Below are 17599 nucleotides of genomic sequence, written 5' to 3' on the forward strand. Positions count from 1 at the left end.
ATCAGGCCAGGCTTATTGTGTGTTTCCTCTTCATCACAAACCTCAGTGATGGTCTTAGCTTTGTTTTTTGTTTTAACATGGAAGCATACATTGTCCAACGATCTGACACAGCATTTTGTTTTTTCCATGGATTCAGTGAGGGATACCACTTTGATTTCTAAGAACTGTTTTCTGTTTTGTATATCACGTTTCCATATATGATGGAATTTTTTAATAGGTAGATTCAAATGTAACAAATCAAACCACCTTCAGTTACTACACATATCAGTAAAAGTGAGACTGATCCCAGATGAGTTAATACGACAACTGAGCAACCTTAACGCTGGGCCCCCTTTCCTTATGGATTCTAAGTTGCAGACATTTAAATCACTGAAGGAGTATTTAGGGATGTTCCTTATTCACTTTCCTAACTACATTATTGAAAAATACTCAGTTGTGGCTGCCTGCTAGTTGTCTCCCAGGATCCATTCTCCATTTCTGCTACAGTTAAAGCTTAGCTGGCCAGATGGCACTAAATTCTTTCTGATGGGCTCTGGCTGGAAGTGGTGTGCGTCTCTTCCAGGTTTTGCTCTTATAAGAATTGGCAGTGAGTTCCATGGGCCCTCCCCTACACTTCTTTCTTCTGACTGGGACATAATGAGAATTTGAGCAGCCCCCTTTCACCCAGAGGTGAAGGCCACATGCTGGGGATGGCAGAGCTGCCCTTCCAGTCCTATATTTTGAACTTTGAGACTGTTTACATGAAACAGAAATAAAATCTATCTTGTTTAATTTACTATACTTTGGAGTCTCTTTGTCATTGTATCTGAGCCTACTCATTATGCTTTTAAGTCTTATCATCCTCAGCATTTTAATCTCCTTCACCAATGGGTCTTAGAAAAATCACATTTTAGTATATGCAATCATAGTGTTCTTAAATCAAATGATTTTTTTTAAAAAACATTCCATGTTATCAAATACAGCTGCTGGAGATCCATGCATTAGAATTAGACCTATATACATCTTAGGAACAGGTTAGATCCCTTTCATAAGCAGTTTATGTCAGTAAGGTTTACATTATTCACAGCCATCCAAAAATGGTTAATATTTAAAAGTTGAAATATTTAATTCTCGGAATTAAATTTAGTAGGTAAAGCCAACAATAACAGCCAAAATGATATTTCTCCCATAACATCATTTTTCTAAGTTGTTAAATGATTTAAGGTCATTCCTGAGTCTTGAGTTTGCAAACAGTGTCTGTTCTGCGAGCAGTCCAATTGACACCTCCACTGATGAGCTGGACAATAGAGAAAGTGTGGTCAGAGAGGCGAGATCACAATGACAGTGATAATGAGGAGGGATTTGAAGGTCTGGCTCCATAGTGATGGCAGTTTGGCTCATAAACCACCTACTCCCCGACCAGTGAGTTGTACAGATTTTCAGTAATTCTTATTGAAAGAAGAGTGAACTTGTGGAAGAGTGAACTTGTCAGCTCTTAACTACCTCTGGAGGTAAAATTTCAAATCCTGAAATACTAAGAGGTCTGCAAACTAAACTCCTATGCTGATAACACACCCACATCAGAACTATTCTTTCACATGAAGGTCTAGTGACATATCAAAAACGTGCCTCAACACATGTTTACTCTGCATAAGTTATACTTTATTGAAAAGAAAAACAAATCCATACACAGAGTTTTTCTTACCTTCTGTCTTCTGTTCATCAAAAGCTGATTCTAATGGTGGACCAAAGAGGGGAGCAAGCGCCGTGGTGTCCTCTGAAGGTTTTTTGCTAAATCACACACATTACAGCAAAACATAGAAAAGGAAATATTAATGTCAAAAGAGATATAAAGCTTTCAAATATCTTCCACAGTAAGGCTGATGTATGTGTGCACTTATGTACATGCATAAATATGCACTCACGCTCTGGAGAGGCTAAAAAGCATATATATGAAGATGTCAAATATATGTGGACAAAAGAATTGGTAAGGGATAAGATCCCTGGTTCTCAGTGGGGTGCCAGGGGGGTGGTCCAACAGAAATAAGAGAGAAACTCTTTCAAAGCATCAGATTCTCTAAACCTAGAAGAGATAATACTAAAGGTAACTGTTTACTGCAAAGCACCTTCTTCTCATAAGATCTCAAAAACCATTTATATCTGTCTTCACTGCATCTCTGTATTGTAGTTAATGCAGAGTATGGTCAGTGAATGTCAGGCACAGGGAAATTAAGGAATAAGCCACCAGGAAGTTCATCTTTGAACAGGAAACTTAGTCTACCAACTTTTAACTTCCATCCTCCCCCCTCCCCCCTCCACAGTAGACTAATTATAACCTTCTAACACCTTAATATTGCATGTCTCAGAAAGAGAAGAATATTGAAAAATCAGGGAGAAAAGAAGGATAATAAGTTCAATGCTCATCCTTTTAACTAATTATTACTTAAATCAATTATTAACAAGAGGTGCATAAATTGTCTCCAATTCTTCCCCAGACCTGATTTCTCTTCATTGATTCTAATGAGTTTTGTGTGTTTGCTGGGGGATAAGAGGTGAAGAGGAGAGGAGAGGGATTAGAGGAGGAGGGAAAGGTAAAAGGATCCAGCTTTTAGATAGAAATAGCAGTCTTTGCAGGGAAACACCGCTTATGTGCACAAGACTTACTTATCCCAAGGATTGCACAGTATGAAAATATAACGCCTTGCCAAAATCAGAAAACAAAATAGAACATTCTTCTGGTGTCTGATGTAGAATGTATCACAAAACTGTATCCAACTAAACAGGCTCTTTTTTAAAAACACTTTTAATTGCAAAATAATTGGTTTACAATGTTGTGTTGGTTTCTGCCAAACAAAAATGTAAATCAGCCGTAAGTATACAAATGTCACCTCCTTCTTGAACCTCCTTCCTACCCATCCCACCATCTCACCCCTCTATGTTGTCACAGAGCACCAGGTTGAGCTTCTTGCGTTATACAGCGACTTCCATTACCATATTTACATATGGTAATATACATACATCAATGCTATTCTCAATTTGTCCCACTCTCTCCTTCCCTCATTGGGGCTGCAAGTCTGTTCTCTACGTCTGCATCTCTATTCCTGACCTGCAAATAGGTTCATCAGTACCATTTTTCTAGATCCCATATATATCCATTAATATATGATATTTGTTTTGTTCTTTCTGACTTACTTCACTCTGCATAACAGGCTCTAGGTTCATCCACCTCACTAGAACTGACTCAAATTCATTTCTCTTTGTGGATGAGTAATATTCCATTGTATGTATGAACCACAGCTTCTTTTACCCATTCGTCTGTTGATGGACATCCAGGTTGTTTCCATGTCCTGGCTGATGTAAACAGTGCTGCAGTAAATACTGGGGTACATGTGTCTTTTTGAATCATGGTTTTCTCAGGTTATACTCCCAGTAGTGGGATTCTGCATCATATGGTAATTTTATTCCTAGTTTTTAAAGGAATCTTCCTACTGTCTTCCATAGTGGCTGTATCAATTTACATTTCCACTAACAGAATAAGAGGGTTCCCTTTCACCACACCCTCTCCAGGGTTTATTGTTTGTAAGCTTTTTGATGATGGCATTCTGTCCCATGTGAGGTGATAACTCATTGTAGTTTTGATTCCATTTCTCTAATAATAACAGACTACTATTTGTAGGGCAATATAATCATATTTCAGATCAGCATTCCACATACCAAATGATGTCTTCCCATAGACCTTTAACTCTCTCATTAGTGAAGGGTTGCATATTCTGATAGATGTTACTTTAGGTGACTACAGAGTACTTCCTTAATGGTCTCCCCCAGGCTGCACTTAGGCGAAATGATAACATATTTAAATCTGCGATGACCTACACACAGGGCAGACCCTTTGTTAGTAGATGCTGAGAGTTTAGCTCAAAGGAGATTTGTTCCACTGCTACCAGTGCATGACACCTTGCATAAAACACAGCTAACATCTTTCATGCTCACCTTATGAGCTCTGGAGTTGGTGTGGAACGCCTGGGTCTCGCTACTTCTTCACCTGATGCGTAGGACAAAGAAAGTTTTTAGGCATATTTTTACCATTTTTTCTTTTATGTCTTATGAGCTATGTTTGAAAACACTTAAGAGATTTAAATTCCATGAATAGGCAACTCCATGTGAAAACTTTGCAAGACAAACCCCGGAACAAACTCTCTCCCGTGGCAAAGCAACTGTCATATATTAGGCTTAAGTAGTAGCATTTTCTTTGGCATTTATAAAACCTTATCAAGGAATTACCATGATGAGCCATCAAATGGAAGATTTGTACACTGCAGAGCTCGTGGAATAGCACACTGTTCTTTGAATGCCTGTGCCTTGATCAGTTCTGCATTTCAATTACCATGAGAATACCAAGCCAGGCCATATGTACGCAGTGCATGAATCCAGCATTCTCTGCCTGTTCTTTTCTTGAAATGCCAAGAAAATGTTATACCTTTAACTAGGAACCGTTCATTTAAAATTTCCTAGAATGTGCTGTATGCAGCAGAAGAAAATCATGCCACATGTATACTATAATCTATCTCACATCACTTTGGTGTACTAAAATTTTCATATCAAATGCACAAGAATGGGCACTGCAGCTACCTTCAGTTCCTTCTGCCTTCCTCCTCTCCCTACCCCAATTAGCAAACCCACACTTGATTAAATTCATTTGTAAGTCAAATGACACAGCATGTGTGCTCAGTCCCTTCAGGTGTGTCCAACTCTTTGTGACCCCATGGACTGCAGCCTGCCAGGATCCTCTGTCCATGGAGATTCTCCAGGCAAGAATATTGGAGTGAATTGCCATTTCCTTCTCCAAGGAAGGAAATAGCAATGTTTATCCAAAAACATATTCACACTCAGGATTTAAGTATTAATCATTCAGAACTCACTGAGCCCTTTTATCATTACAGGATTTCTTTGCTGTAGACATTCATCAGCCTTAAAAATCAAGCTCAAGAATTTATATGTCAAATGTATATACACTCCAAGATCCAAGGAACTGTTTCGTCTTTTAAATTGTACTCTACTTCTGGTAGCTAAGATATACTTACTGGATAAGTTCCTTTTAATTGCACCCTAGAATTAGAAATAGACACTATAAGGTTTAAGACCACATATATGTACAATATGTATATTTCTGTCATTGCAATTAAATTGAACTTAAAGAAATGCAGATGGAGAAAAGTGAATTTTTTTTCAGAATTGCATTCAAGTTAAAAATTGTAGACACCCTCATAAAATCAATTTTTCACTTTACTCAAAGGTTATGGAGAGGAAGGGAAAGTAATAAATATTCCAAACCAGGAAAACAAAACAAAACAAAACAACCCTTACCTGGGTAGATTTAGCAAATTAAAGTAAAAAAAGAAAAAAAAAAAACCTTTGAAATCTAGCATACAAGAAAGTAAATCCAAGTTTAACTTATGTTTAATTTTTAAAAATTATATGTATGAGGTGTATTCTCTGCTCCTATTGAATGGGGGTCCATAAGCTGCTTGTAGAAACAGTCATTAATTGACTAATGCAATTTTTAAAGATTCATGTGGAAAATGTTAAAAACAAGGAAAATTTGAAGGCATTACCTCTGAATGGACTGCTCTATTCAGGGAACCAGAGAATTCCATTCTTCCCCCGCTCACGCTCTCTACCTCAGTTTCTTTTACATGCCTCCCATTGGGACACCAATCTATCAAGTGGGACTCATTCCTTTAGCTCAAGGCATTGTGATCCTATTGTAATGCAAATTTCCCTGGCAGGAATAATCTGAGAAGGTCATTTTCAGATTTTTTCAGGCCCTAGCAGAAACTTTTTTTGGTAACAAAGGATTGATTCAAAATCACCATGAAAGATTCTTAGAATGTGATGCTTCCAGAAAAGGAGACTACTAGAAGCATGGTCTCATAAGATGGGCATGGGTTGGCAGGGCCTCCTTAGGAGAGTGACAGGGGCAGAGTTTGGGATGGGGAACTGCAAGAACAAGAAACTTTTCAAAACTCAAACAGTTAAAAGTTTGGTGGGTGATAGCCAAACACACATTTATTTCTACTCCTACTTTAGTAAACGCTCAACCTGGTGGTCACAGATTTTTCTTCTTTCAAATGATAGCATAACAACTTAGGACAAATATAGCATCTCTGTAACAGACCTGTAAGAATCTTCTTTCCCTCTTTCCTAAGGTTTTATCAAAATTTTGTCTCATTTTGAAATCATTTGCAACAATGGAACAGTTTCAGTATGAATAAGGATCCACTAGATATTTCTGGTGACTGGCCTAATCTTTCAAACTATATTTTCTGGCTTGTCTTGCCTAATATAATTTGCATACATGTGCCACATAGAGACTATTATGTTATTAGGAAAAATCTTTTTAAGTTAATAAATTATTTATTTAATAAACATTTTAAATCAGTATTTTTAATTAAGTTAACACACTTGTTTAAATTAACGCATATATTAAATAAATATGATCATTTAAACCAGCTATGGTCATCATGAGAGTTTTGATACAGGTTGGCTTTTGGAAAATAAGACTCCATAGACAAAATAATAAGAGAACAATTGTTTAAATGTAATTCAAATGGTTTTTCAGGTTGGAGAGCCTCAAATAGTCAGATTTTTATTAAAAAGGTCTGAAGGAAAAGATTGGGGGCTTATGTCCAAGTAGTCAATCATGAGGTTGACATTGAGGGAATAGGACCTATTAAGTATAAAGAGACCTGAAATTAAGGAGCTGGGGGACCCCAGAAGCTGTATTGAAGATGTTTTGATCTCTGTCTTACCCCTTTATTTAAAATGTAATACTCGTGAAACCAAGAAAGATATACAGTTTATTTGTTCGGTATCTGTTGGTATTCATCATTTCCCAGTGTATCAATTCATTTGAAAGACATTTATTGCTGAGAGGTACTAGACAAGAAGCCCCTGTAATATTTTACTAAATATTCCTCATGAATGAACAATCACTATTCAAGAGGAAGAAAGACATGGCAGAAATATGCAAGCAAACTGTTATTTAGAAATTAGAATAAAATCACATCAATTTAGAAAGGAACAGATGTTCAAACCATCAGCAGTAAGTGTTCATCAACAGAAAAGAAAGTCCCATTGTCCCTGGATCTGGCATACAGATCTCTGATGGCCTTGATGTCAATGCAGGACAAATCCAAAGCAAGGTTAAGGTGATACTGACCACACAAACCACATTCAGGAAAAACGCCTGTTGATTCTAAAGCCTTCTCCTCACTAAGTGACCACATTTTCCTTCTCTAAAGGACTGTCATTATGGGTAGACTGTGAATAGACTTCCTGCATTTTGAATTAGTTAATTCACTCTTTTTGTTTTATTAAAAAAAGGAGTAACTTGTCATAATCTGAGACGTTACCCAACTGCTGGACTGGAATCAGCCATATAGTCCCTGCAGGTGGTATTTTTGATCATCAACTCTGTGGCTTAATCAGAGAACAACAGCTTGTCAGCTGGCACAGAATATTTGCCTCCAGGAGTAACTGATTGATCAAATTAGCATAGGCCTAATTTCCAAGAATATTATTTCAGTGCCATTACCTCTCTCAAGGGACTGACCAGGCAGGTGGAGGTTATTTCAAACACAGCAAAGACTCTTCTTGTTGCTTCAAATTTATCACACTTTCAACCTGAGTAAAATGACTAAGATTCACTCTGGACAGTGCAAACTAATACCAGTTTGCCTCCAGTGATGATATATATATATATGTGACAACCTAGAAAGATTGACTTGAAAGCATGTCTATATCTCCCAAGATTAAAAATTATGATTATGCATGATTGTATATCAGTATACTGACAAATATGAGTTATGGTCCAGGGACTAATATTAAATTTAGGTTTGAAAACAATGTGGCTTACACATTCCTTGTTTTCTTTACAGTTTTCTTATTCTATTATCATCTTGCTATAAATGTCTATGCTGATTTCTGGATAATCTCCAGGGCTTGCATACATGCACACCATACACACACATACACACACATACACACACACACACACACACACTCACATACATCACATTTTTCACATTTAGCACTGGGAGTAGGGATACCTATTGTATTAGTTTAGTTTGTTATGGAAACATGCTCTGATGATCCTAAAACATGGCCTTGACACATATAAGACCAGAGACTTACAGCCACTAAACCTAATTTGTCTGCCTCAGTTACACTGGGTTATCATAAATTTAATAAGACAACCTGGCCACCTTGCCTAGGCAACAGTTATCTCTATACAGGTTTAAGGTAAAAATGTTGAGGGTTCTTACCGGGCTGCGCCTCTGTGATCAGCAAAAAGGAAGAGAGAACAGACACCTAGTCAGAGAATGATGGATCAGTCAACAGGCTTGGGTAATAGAAGACTTCATAAACAACTAACTAAACACTCACTCCAAGTAACCAGGCCAAAGGAAGGCAGGCAGTCATTGTGTTTGTGGCTTATTTAAACCATAAGGAGGTTTTGGAGAACTTTAAAGGGAATGTATCCACTGTATGATATAGCTTTGCTAATGGGTATCAGTTTCAGTTATGTGTATGTACATACAAAGCAGAAACATACAAGAAAACTTTACTGATAGCTTTAAATATCTTGTCATAAGGAGTTTTCTTCATAGTGTTTGAGGAGGGGAATTTTAGAGATGGTAGCACAGAGACAACTGTTTTCCCACACAACAGAGTGTTAGCACATATCATAGATGTGATGGATTTCCCACATAATTCAGGCTTTAATCAGAGTCTCCAAAAATCAGAGAGCAGGGTAAGAGATACCTCTTCTTTGCCTGGTTTTTCTCTTTAGTGTTCGGTGAAATGAGTGCTGATAAGAACTTTTTAAAAAGTCAGTGTTCTTGGCCTAGTGACTTAAGCAGCCTCTACAAATGGATAGAATGTGATGGGGAAGATGAGGAGCTCCTGAGACGTGCAGGTGGGAATGATAAAAACTGTCCAGCAGCAATAAAACATGGGGGGGCCAGATGCCTGGAAAAACACAAGATGCGGACGTACAACTGCTTTCTTTCACTTTCAAACCTTGATCATGGCTGCTATCAATTTACCCCAACAACCGCTGGTTGCTCTCCCTCTTTAGGATTTGTCTTTAGTAACAAGCGTGACTGTGATGCGAATGGAGAAGCAGCTGTTTCTCAGTTTCACTTTCAGGAATATGGCTTAGCCCATGAGTTCACCAGAGGTTGCCTGGAACCCAGTACTGGCCAAATTTCAAAATCTGGGCAGGAAGCACAAACTCAGAAGTATCTAGAAGGTTGCTTAATGAAAATGATGATTCTACCCTCTAGAACGTAGATAAGAAATGAAAGCCTATAGTCATTTATAGCTGGGGGCTTCCACGGATCTCTAGTCCAACTACCTCTGTGATATAGAGAGCAAAGTGAGGCTTTGAGGTCCAGAGCTAGGAAATGGAGACGACCAGAAACAGACTTTAGAGCTCAGGTCTGCTAAACTCATGTTTTTCCTAGGACCCCAAGCCTGATGTTGTTGGAGGACTCTAAAGACAGGGAGCCAGGAACTGGTAAGTAAGCTAGGATTTTAGAAATACTTACTCTAGTTGATTTTACTTGTAATATTTTAGACGTTATTATGTGCCATAGTTTTCCGATTCTGTTCCATATTGATCCCACCTTTCTTATAAATATATGCATGATGGAATTTAAATAAAATTAGAAAAAAGGACACATGAATATGTATTTCTTGGCTTAAATTCTTTTACTGACAAATTGTTACTGTCTTTTGCGAGAAATTCAAGCACTCTTTTATATAAAGATTTGGAGTGTATAATTCTTTACCGACCAGGCTAAAGTTCTTCTCTAAAGAACTTTGTGGGCATTTATGATTTTAGCTTTAATTTCATGGCAAAAAATTCATTCTTAAAAGCAGCATAAAATACAGCAAAGAGGGGATTAAAATTGATGCAATTTCCCCCAAGTTGATTATGGGAAATAATGCAAAATAAAATGTATATTGCAACCATGCAGAGGCAGAAACTTAAATTCAATAATCTTTACTAAGATTATAGAGGCCATTTGTCAAAATAACTTCAATTATATTAATTCACCCAAATTAAGTTCAATCAGTTAAAAACCTATATAGTTTAATGAATAGTTCCTGTTTGTATGTTTTCTAGTAAAGGTAACATGAAAAAAGGAACCTCAAGGAACAGCTGTTGAAATTCATGTAGTCACAAGCTTATTCACAAGAATCCAGAAGATCCAGCTAAAAGCTGTGAAAAGCTCAGACCCGAAAGCCTCAAGGTCCATAATTAAAAGCTATCTGAAACCTTCAAAAGGAAAGGGATTCCATAAGCTAAATTGAAAGGCTTTTTCTACACTAATTATCACTTTAAAGGAGTATAAAGTGGTTGTAGGTTTTGCTGAACAGCAAAATCATTCTCAACCACGAGGGGAAGGTCTTTCCCGTCAATAGTTTATTTTACTCTTTTTCCTGCCATTTCCCCAGAATTCTGAGGCCTTTAGCATTCTACCTTTGTTCTACCAATATATAGAATTTGCTTCAGGGGTGGAAGGAAACATTCAGCATCTGATCTTGATATATTCTGGAAGCTGAATACTCTCCGTGTTAAACTGGAAACTCAAAAGCATGCAGGGCAAGGAGCAGGAAAGCTATGGATCAGGGCATGAGAGTTTCATGGAGCTTTGGTGAAGTGGCTGCAACTCAGGGCCACTTGAACACAAATTATGGGCCTAATCCTGCCAAATCTTCAGAGTTGTCAGAAAATAGGACTATTGATTCTGGTTTTTAAATGGCAATCAGATTGTTTGCGTGACCAAACAAAACATCTTTTCAGTTGTTCAGAATCTGCAGGTGGCCAATTTGTCTCTGATTGCAGACATTTGTATCACACATAATAAGCTCTCAACGAATTTTTTATATACTGTTATTATTATTTCACCTGATTACTCAAACAGGGACGTTGCAGTTGGTCTATTTGTTTTCTGAACAAATTTCCTGTGTTCCTAGTTAAACACTAATTGTTCAGTTCCGCAACTGTTCTCGATCTTCTGATGCATTCTGGAGAAGGTACTGAAAAACATTTTATTTTCCCCTATACTTTTATTTTGATGTTCAAGTTAGAGATCAAATTTACTTTGTATTTTGAGGCTATTTTCAAAATGGGTATACACTGCTAATTTATGATTTGGTCACTAGAATGCAGATCTTTGCTTAGAATATTTTGCATTTTTAAAATTTATATACTCTGCCATTTGAATACGCCTTCTAAAAGAAAATACTTCAGTACATGTCCTAAAGTATCCTTATCACAGTATCCTTATCCTACACCAGCCTCGTTTTGTTTATTTTTTGCACAAAAGGATTAATTTAAATTCAGCCAACTAGGATAACTTAAGTCTTTGCCAATATGCATAAGTGTTTTGAGACATTTATAAAAAGAAGTCACCAAACACAATCTGTCCAGCTTGTCAAAAATCACTAAATAACCAGCCTCAGGTTTTGAAGCTTTACAACATCCTCATTTGCTAAAATTCAGCGCTATAGGGAAACACCACAAAATGCGTGAAAAGCCACAAAGCACTAAACAAATATTATTTTTAAGCAGTCTAGTCATAGCAAATTCAGTGATTCATGGTAGTGAATTTTCTAGGAAAGAATTAGCATATATGATCATTTTGTTTATTATTATGACACTAATCAATATTCTTATTTGCTTTTAAATGCTTTAGGGTAGTCTATCTGACAAGCACCTATTGGAAGCCCCCACCCCTGCCAATTGCTGTGTTTATCTATATTTAAATTTGTTTCTATACCTCTTACAAGTCAGATGACAGTGAATGCCTATCAGATCCAATAAGACTTGGTAGAAATAATCTTCTGAAACTCCATATGGGAAGAGAAGCAAAGAGCCGAGGCATCACTAAAAGTTCCCTGGGTTGAATATCAACAACATGGGCATTACCCAAGAAAAATGAAGCAGGGGAGCAAGAGGAAAACTCATCCTTAAAGGCACAGCTAGCAATGAAATGGAGTACTTACAGTTGAAATTGCTGTAAGAACAACAGGAGGAAAGCCAATGAAGAATAGGAAATTTTTAAAGCACCATGGGTAAACTTCAGGCTATTTAATCTTGTTAACATTCGAAGTGGCCAAGTTTGGATAATTCAGAGAAAGATTCAGAGTCAAAGAGAATAAATGAAATGGGCAAACTATCAAAAAGGTTACTGAAGCACACCAACAATATGTGTGTCACATAGCATGTGACACAGAGTTGACTCTCCGTTACTCAGAAGTGGGCCATTCCATTTGTTAATAATTAATTGTGATACGTACTAATTTTATGCTTGGAAACCAAGTCATGGAGTCCATATTTTGATAAACTGTAATATTTTGATTCCATCTTTTGTTCTTCCTTTGTCTTCTGCTCTTCCTTCCTCCAATCACATCAAATTGCTATCAGTGCATTTCCTGTACGTGGTATAGAGACTGCCAGGCTTGGGTGAGTGGGCAGGATGGGAGGTCTAGCAATTATTGCAGCATCCACTTAGGTGAGGTCAATAGACAACCAATCACTTCTCAGTGTGTGCTAATGAGGAAATACAATATTTTCATATTTTCCACTGGAGAGGTCACCTGTATCAGCATCCTGGGATCATGTTCCCAATAAACTAGGCAGAGCAGCCCAGAAAAATGAAATTTTTTTTAGTAGGTCAGTTTCATTGTTGCTCTAAAAAAAAAAAAATGTAGATACATTTGATCAGATTTGTGCTGCCACTGAAAATCACCCCAGTGATAAAAAGGACCATTAAGAGGTGATCTGCGATTTATAAAGATCTTCTTTATTGTCTCTGACAACTCCAGAAGGGGATAATTTTTCTGATTAATTAAAAACGAAAAGAAGAGAAAAAGACAACTTGCTTCTCCTAGGACGGATTCACAAGCATTCACTCAGGATGCTATCATGTTGTACATTACCAAAAAAGTAACAAAAAAATATATGTAGCTTGATGAACCCAAATAGAAGCTGCAATAAATGGAACTTAACACTAAAATATTTTATTATATGCCTGTGTGATTGGGGTAGAGGTGATTCTTTACAAAATTACCCCGTGGCCCTTAATAACAGACTTGGAAAATCACTTAGCAACCAGCTTCCTCTTTTCCTCATGGGGCATAATTAGGCCGCGTCGTATTTGTTTTTAAAATTCAGAATACTGTTTAGGTGTTAAATACAGTCAGTCATTAGATATACAGACAGTGAAAATGGACAGAATAAACAATGTTTGGCAAAGATATAGAAAGAATTTGTTGTTTCTTACCGGACTTTTCCTCTAAAAGCGTAAGCATGGAAAGAAAAAATAAACAGAAAATGAAAGAGGTGAAATGTATATTCAAGAAGATGCAGCTCAAGGCTCAGAATAACCTTACTTTAAAGCAGCTCTCCAAGGCATTGTTTTTATAAAGGCTTCCTGTAGGCATCAATATGGTCATTCCCAGGCTGCTGGCTTTAGACCACCCCCAAAACGTGCCATTTGGCGATACTGTTTCGAGTTATAGACACTTGAAACCAGCCAACTCGGGGAGAAACTTTCTCTGAACAACCCTAATCTGCCTAAAGATAAATCTTCCAGAAAGAACTTAATTGTCATAAGAGTATAATAAACAAGGGAGAGGAGATGAGACGTCAACACCACCTCTAGACAAACTTTGCCACAAACTATCACACTTCCCATCTATGCTTCCAAAGGCCCATTCATGTTCCCTAAAAATCATTTACTCTCCCCTTAGATGCCTGCTTCCTTCTTCCTACTAAGATGATATTTAGCCCTGAATTCTGAAACCACTCATTTTTCTTAAGGGTCTGCCAGGTATACAGGAATAGACATGTTAATAAGCTTATGTTTGTTTTTCCTTTGTTGATCTGTCTTTGCTAAAGAGTCACAGCTGAAAACCTAAGATGGGTTAATGTAGTTTTGCCTCCTTTCCAAGATCAAGTGATAAGAGGACATGGGTGTGGTTTCCATTTGAGCACATTCTAAGCTCTTTTTGAACGGCTTCAGTGCAGTTCAGAAGCTCAGTCATGTCTGACTCTTTGCGACCCCAGGGATTTGTAGCACACCAGGCTTCCCTGTCCATCGCTAACTCCTGGAGCTTACTCAAACTCATGTCCACTGAGTCAGTAATACCATCCAACCATCTCATCCTCTGTCGTCCCCTTCTCCTCCCACCCTCCATCTTTCCCAGAATCAGGGTCTTTTCAAATGAATCAGTTCTTTGCATCAGGTAGCCAAAGTATTGGAGTTTTAGCTTTGACATCAGTCCTTCCAATGAACATTCAGGACTGATTTCCTTTAGGATGGACTGGCTGGATTTCCTTGCAGTCCAAAGAACTTTCAAGAGTCTTCTCCAACACCACAGTTCAAAAGTATCAATTCTTCAGCGCTCAGCTTTCCTTATAGTCCAACTCTCACATCCATACATGACTACTGGAAAAACCATAACATTAACTAGATGGACCTTTGTCAGCAAAGTACTGTCTTTGCTTTTTAATATGCTGTCTAGGTTGGTCATAACTTTTATTCCAAGGAGTAAGCGTCTTTTAATTTCATGGCTGCAATCACCATCTGCAGTGATTTTGGAGCCCCCCAAAATAAAGTCTGCCACTATTTCCACTGTTTCCCCATTTATTTGCCATGAAGTGATGGGACCAGATGCCATGACCTTAGTTTTCTGAATGTTGAGCTTTAAGCCAACTTTTCAATCTCTTCTTTCGCTTTCATCAAGAGGCTCTTTAGTTCTTCTTCACTTTCTGCCATAAGGGTGGTGTCATCTGCATATCTGAGGATACTGATATTTCTTCTGGCAATCTTGATTCCAGCTTGTGCTGAATCCAGCCCAGCGTTTCTCATGATGTACACTGTATATAAGTTAAATAAGCAGGGTGACAATATACAGTGTTGACGTACTCCTTTTCCTATTTGGAACCAGTCTGTTGTTCCATGTCCAGTTCTAACTGTTGCTTCCTGACCTGCATACCGGTTTCTCACAGGCTTACTTTTATCAAATAGACTTTGAAAATAGAAAATTATCCTAGGTATTATTGAAAGGAGCTGGAACATTTTACGAATGCATTGCAGCCTATCCATGAATCTAAAACATGAGATTTTCCTCAAATTCCAATCTTGTCAGGGAATCTGGTACCTATTAACTTCTCTCAAGATACTCTGTCTAAAACCATCAGTTCTTTCATCCCATCCTTCATCTGTTACCACTCCCCATGGGAAATGACAAATTATTTCCCTGGTGAGTGGTCCCTGGCCCCCGGGGATGCTCTTTTCTTTCCTCCACAATTTATTTATTTGGCCACACCATGCAGCATGTGGGACCTTAGTTCCCTGACCAGGGATTGAACACATGTTCCCTGCATTGGAAGTCTTAACCACTGGTCAGCCAGGGAAATCCCCTTCCACATCTTCTTAATAAAGGCTTCATGTCTTTTTCAATGTTTTATGTCCTAAATCCATCCTTTGCATTATCCCTAGAATTATTTTCTAAAAATAGTGAAGTGAATGTGTTACTCTGCCCTGTAAAAACCTCCCTAGTATGTAGAAAATAGAGTTCAAACTCCATTCTGTCATTTAATGCCTTCATGATGGGCTCCAGCTCACCTTCACTGCCTCATCTTCCACTGCTGCCTGTATAAAATCTACACTTAGCTGCAGTCACTCCTTGACATCTCCTGAACATGTAGAACATTCATACTTCCCTGACTTCTGCTCAGGCTGCTTCTTCAGCTTTGATGCTGTCTTCCTCTCCTTCAAATTGTTGTTGTTGTTGAGTCACTAAGTCATTTCTGACTCTTTGTGACCCCACAGACAGTAGCCTGCCAGGCTCCTCTGTCCCTGAGATTTCCCAAGCAGAGATACTGGAGTGGGTTTCCATTTCCTACTCCAGGGGAATCTTCCTGACCCAGGGATTGAATCCTCATCTCCTGCATTGGCAGGTGGATTCTTTACCTCTGAGCCATCAGGGAGGCCCTCTCCTTCACACACCATCTTACTTACTCTTGAAGGCCAATAGCACTTCCTCCATGAGGCCTTCCCTAAGGTTCCCAATCAGAGTAAATAGTTCCCTGGCATCTATTAGACCCAGAGAAGGCCAGGTACACATGGCTAGTATATTTTTTGCAATTCTTATTTTATTCTGTATTACTTTGACATCTCCATTCAATTATTCAGTTCAGTTCAGTTCAGTTCACTCACTCAGTCGTGTCTGACTCCTTGCGACACCATGGACTGAAGCACACCAGTCCTCCCTCCCTGTCCATCACCAGCTCCCAGAGTTTACTCAAACTCATGTCCATTGAGTTGGTGATGCCATCCAACCATCTCATCTTCTGTCACCCCCTTCTCCTCCTGCCTTCAATCTTTCCCAGCATGAGGGCCTTTTCAAATGAGTCAGTTCTTTGCATCAGGTGGCCAAAGTATTGGCATTTCAGCTTCAGCGTCAGTCCTTCCAATGAACATTTAGGACTGATTTCCTTTAGGATGGACTGGTTGGATCTCCTTGCTGTCCAAGGGACTCTCAAGAGTCTTCCCCAACATTCAATTATTAGCTCCAAGTAATGATTATGAATGGGCTCTATCTAGCCCCAAACAAGGCACACAGTCGGTGCTCAAATCATGTTTATGAATTTTCTTTTTGTGGTCATTAAAACATAATACAAATGTTTTAAGCACAATGTCTTTTAAAATCCAGAAAGATGAATTGTTCTCTGAAACAAGGCTGAATTGTATATAATATATAGCCCAAGGGATATGGCCCCAGATGTAATGGTTCCTTCACCAGCTTTTAAAAATATAAAATTCACTTTGCTTCTATTTAACTGTTGATCTCTTTGCCCATTAGTGACCTCAGGGGCTAATATATGTTATCAAGACTCCAAGGAAGTGGCACAGCTTTGCACACACATTGATGCAGAGCTATGTGATTGGTTCTCCAGAGTGGAAAATTCTCCCATAGCAAAAAAATCCCTTGTGTTTCAGCATAACTGAGGATCAGCATAGGGCCCATGTCCTAGGTACTGCTTTCAGACCCAGACCATTGCTAACTAGTACAGAGAAATAAGAATTATTAAGATCCAGGATTTACAAACAAAAAGAATTTTGGGGTTAAAATCAGATAGCTTCAAAGGAGTTGTCATGGAGGGAGGTGCAAACATTTTTATATAGTCAGATGAATTTAATCCCTTATTTTCTGGATGCTATTGAATAAGTCATACTGTTTCTCCATTCCATTTTGTAAAGTAGGGATGATGCTATCTTATAGAACTGTCATGAGGATTAAAAGATGTGAATGATAGTGACAGGTAGTGCTCACTGAGACTTTACTATTATTGTTTACCTTTATGAGGTTGGTGTCATTGTTACCTCTTATTTACCAGTGAGGAAAAGGAGCCTCAGATGAGCTCCAAGATCACGTGGCCACAAAAGATGAGAGTGGGACTGGATCCCTGCTTCTCTAATTCCAGAGAACCTTGGCAGCGGTGGGTCATTTGTTGTTTAGTCCATCGGTCATGTCC

General features: G+C 38.3%; 1 protein-coding gene across 1 annotated transcript in view; it reads right to left on the bottom strand.

The window, feature by feature from the left end:
• Positions 1 to 17599, bottom strand: part of SGIP1 (SH3GL interacting endocytic adaptor 1) — a 177474-nt gene that overhangs the window by 77913 nt on the left and 81962 nt on the right. Inside the window, exons 8-12 of the mRNA XM_052638056.1 lie at positions 13338 to 13349; positions 8304 to 8315; positions 5061 to 5085; positions 3970 to 4021; positions 1685 to 1770 (exon numbers count right to left, since the gene is read on the bottom strand). Coding sequence (XP_052494016.1) covers positions 1685 to 1770; positions 3970 to 4021; positions 5061 to 5085; positions 8304 to 8315; positions 13338 to 13349 — 187 coding nt within the window. The remainder of the gene's footprint in view (positions 1 to 1684; positions 1771 to 3969; positions 4022 to 5060; positions 5086 to 8303; positions 8316 to 13337; positions 13350 to 17599) is intronic.

The sequence above is a fragment of the Budorcas taxicolor genome, chromosome 3 (genome assembly GCF_023091745.1).
Source record: "Budorcas taxicolor isolate Tak-1 chromosome 3, Takin1.1, whole genome shotgun sequence".
Taxonomy (NCBI): domain Eukaryota; kingdom Metazoa; phylum Chordata; class Mammalia; order Artiodactyla; family Bovidae; genus Budorcas; species Budorcas taxicolor.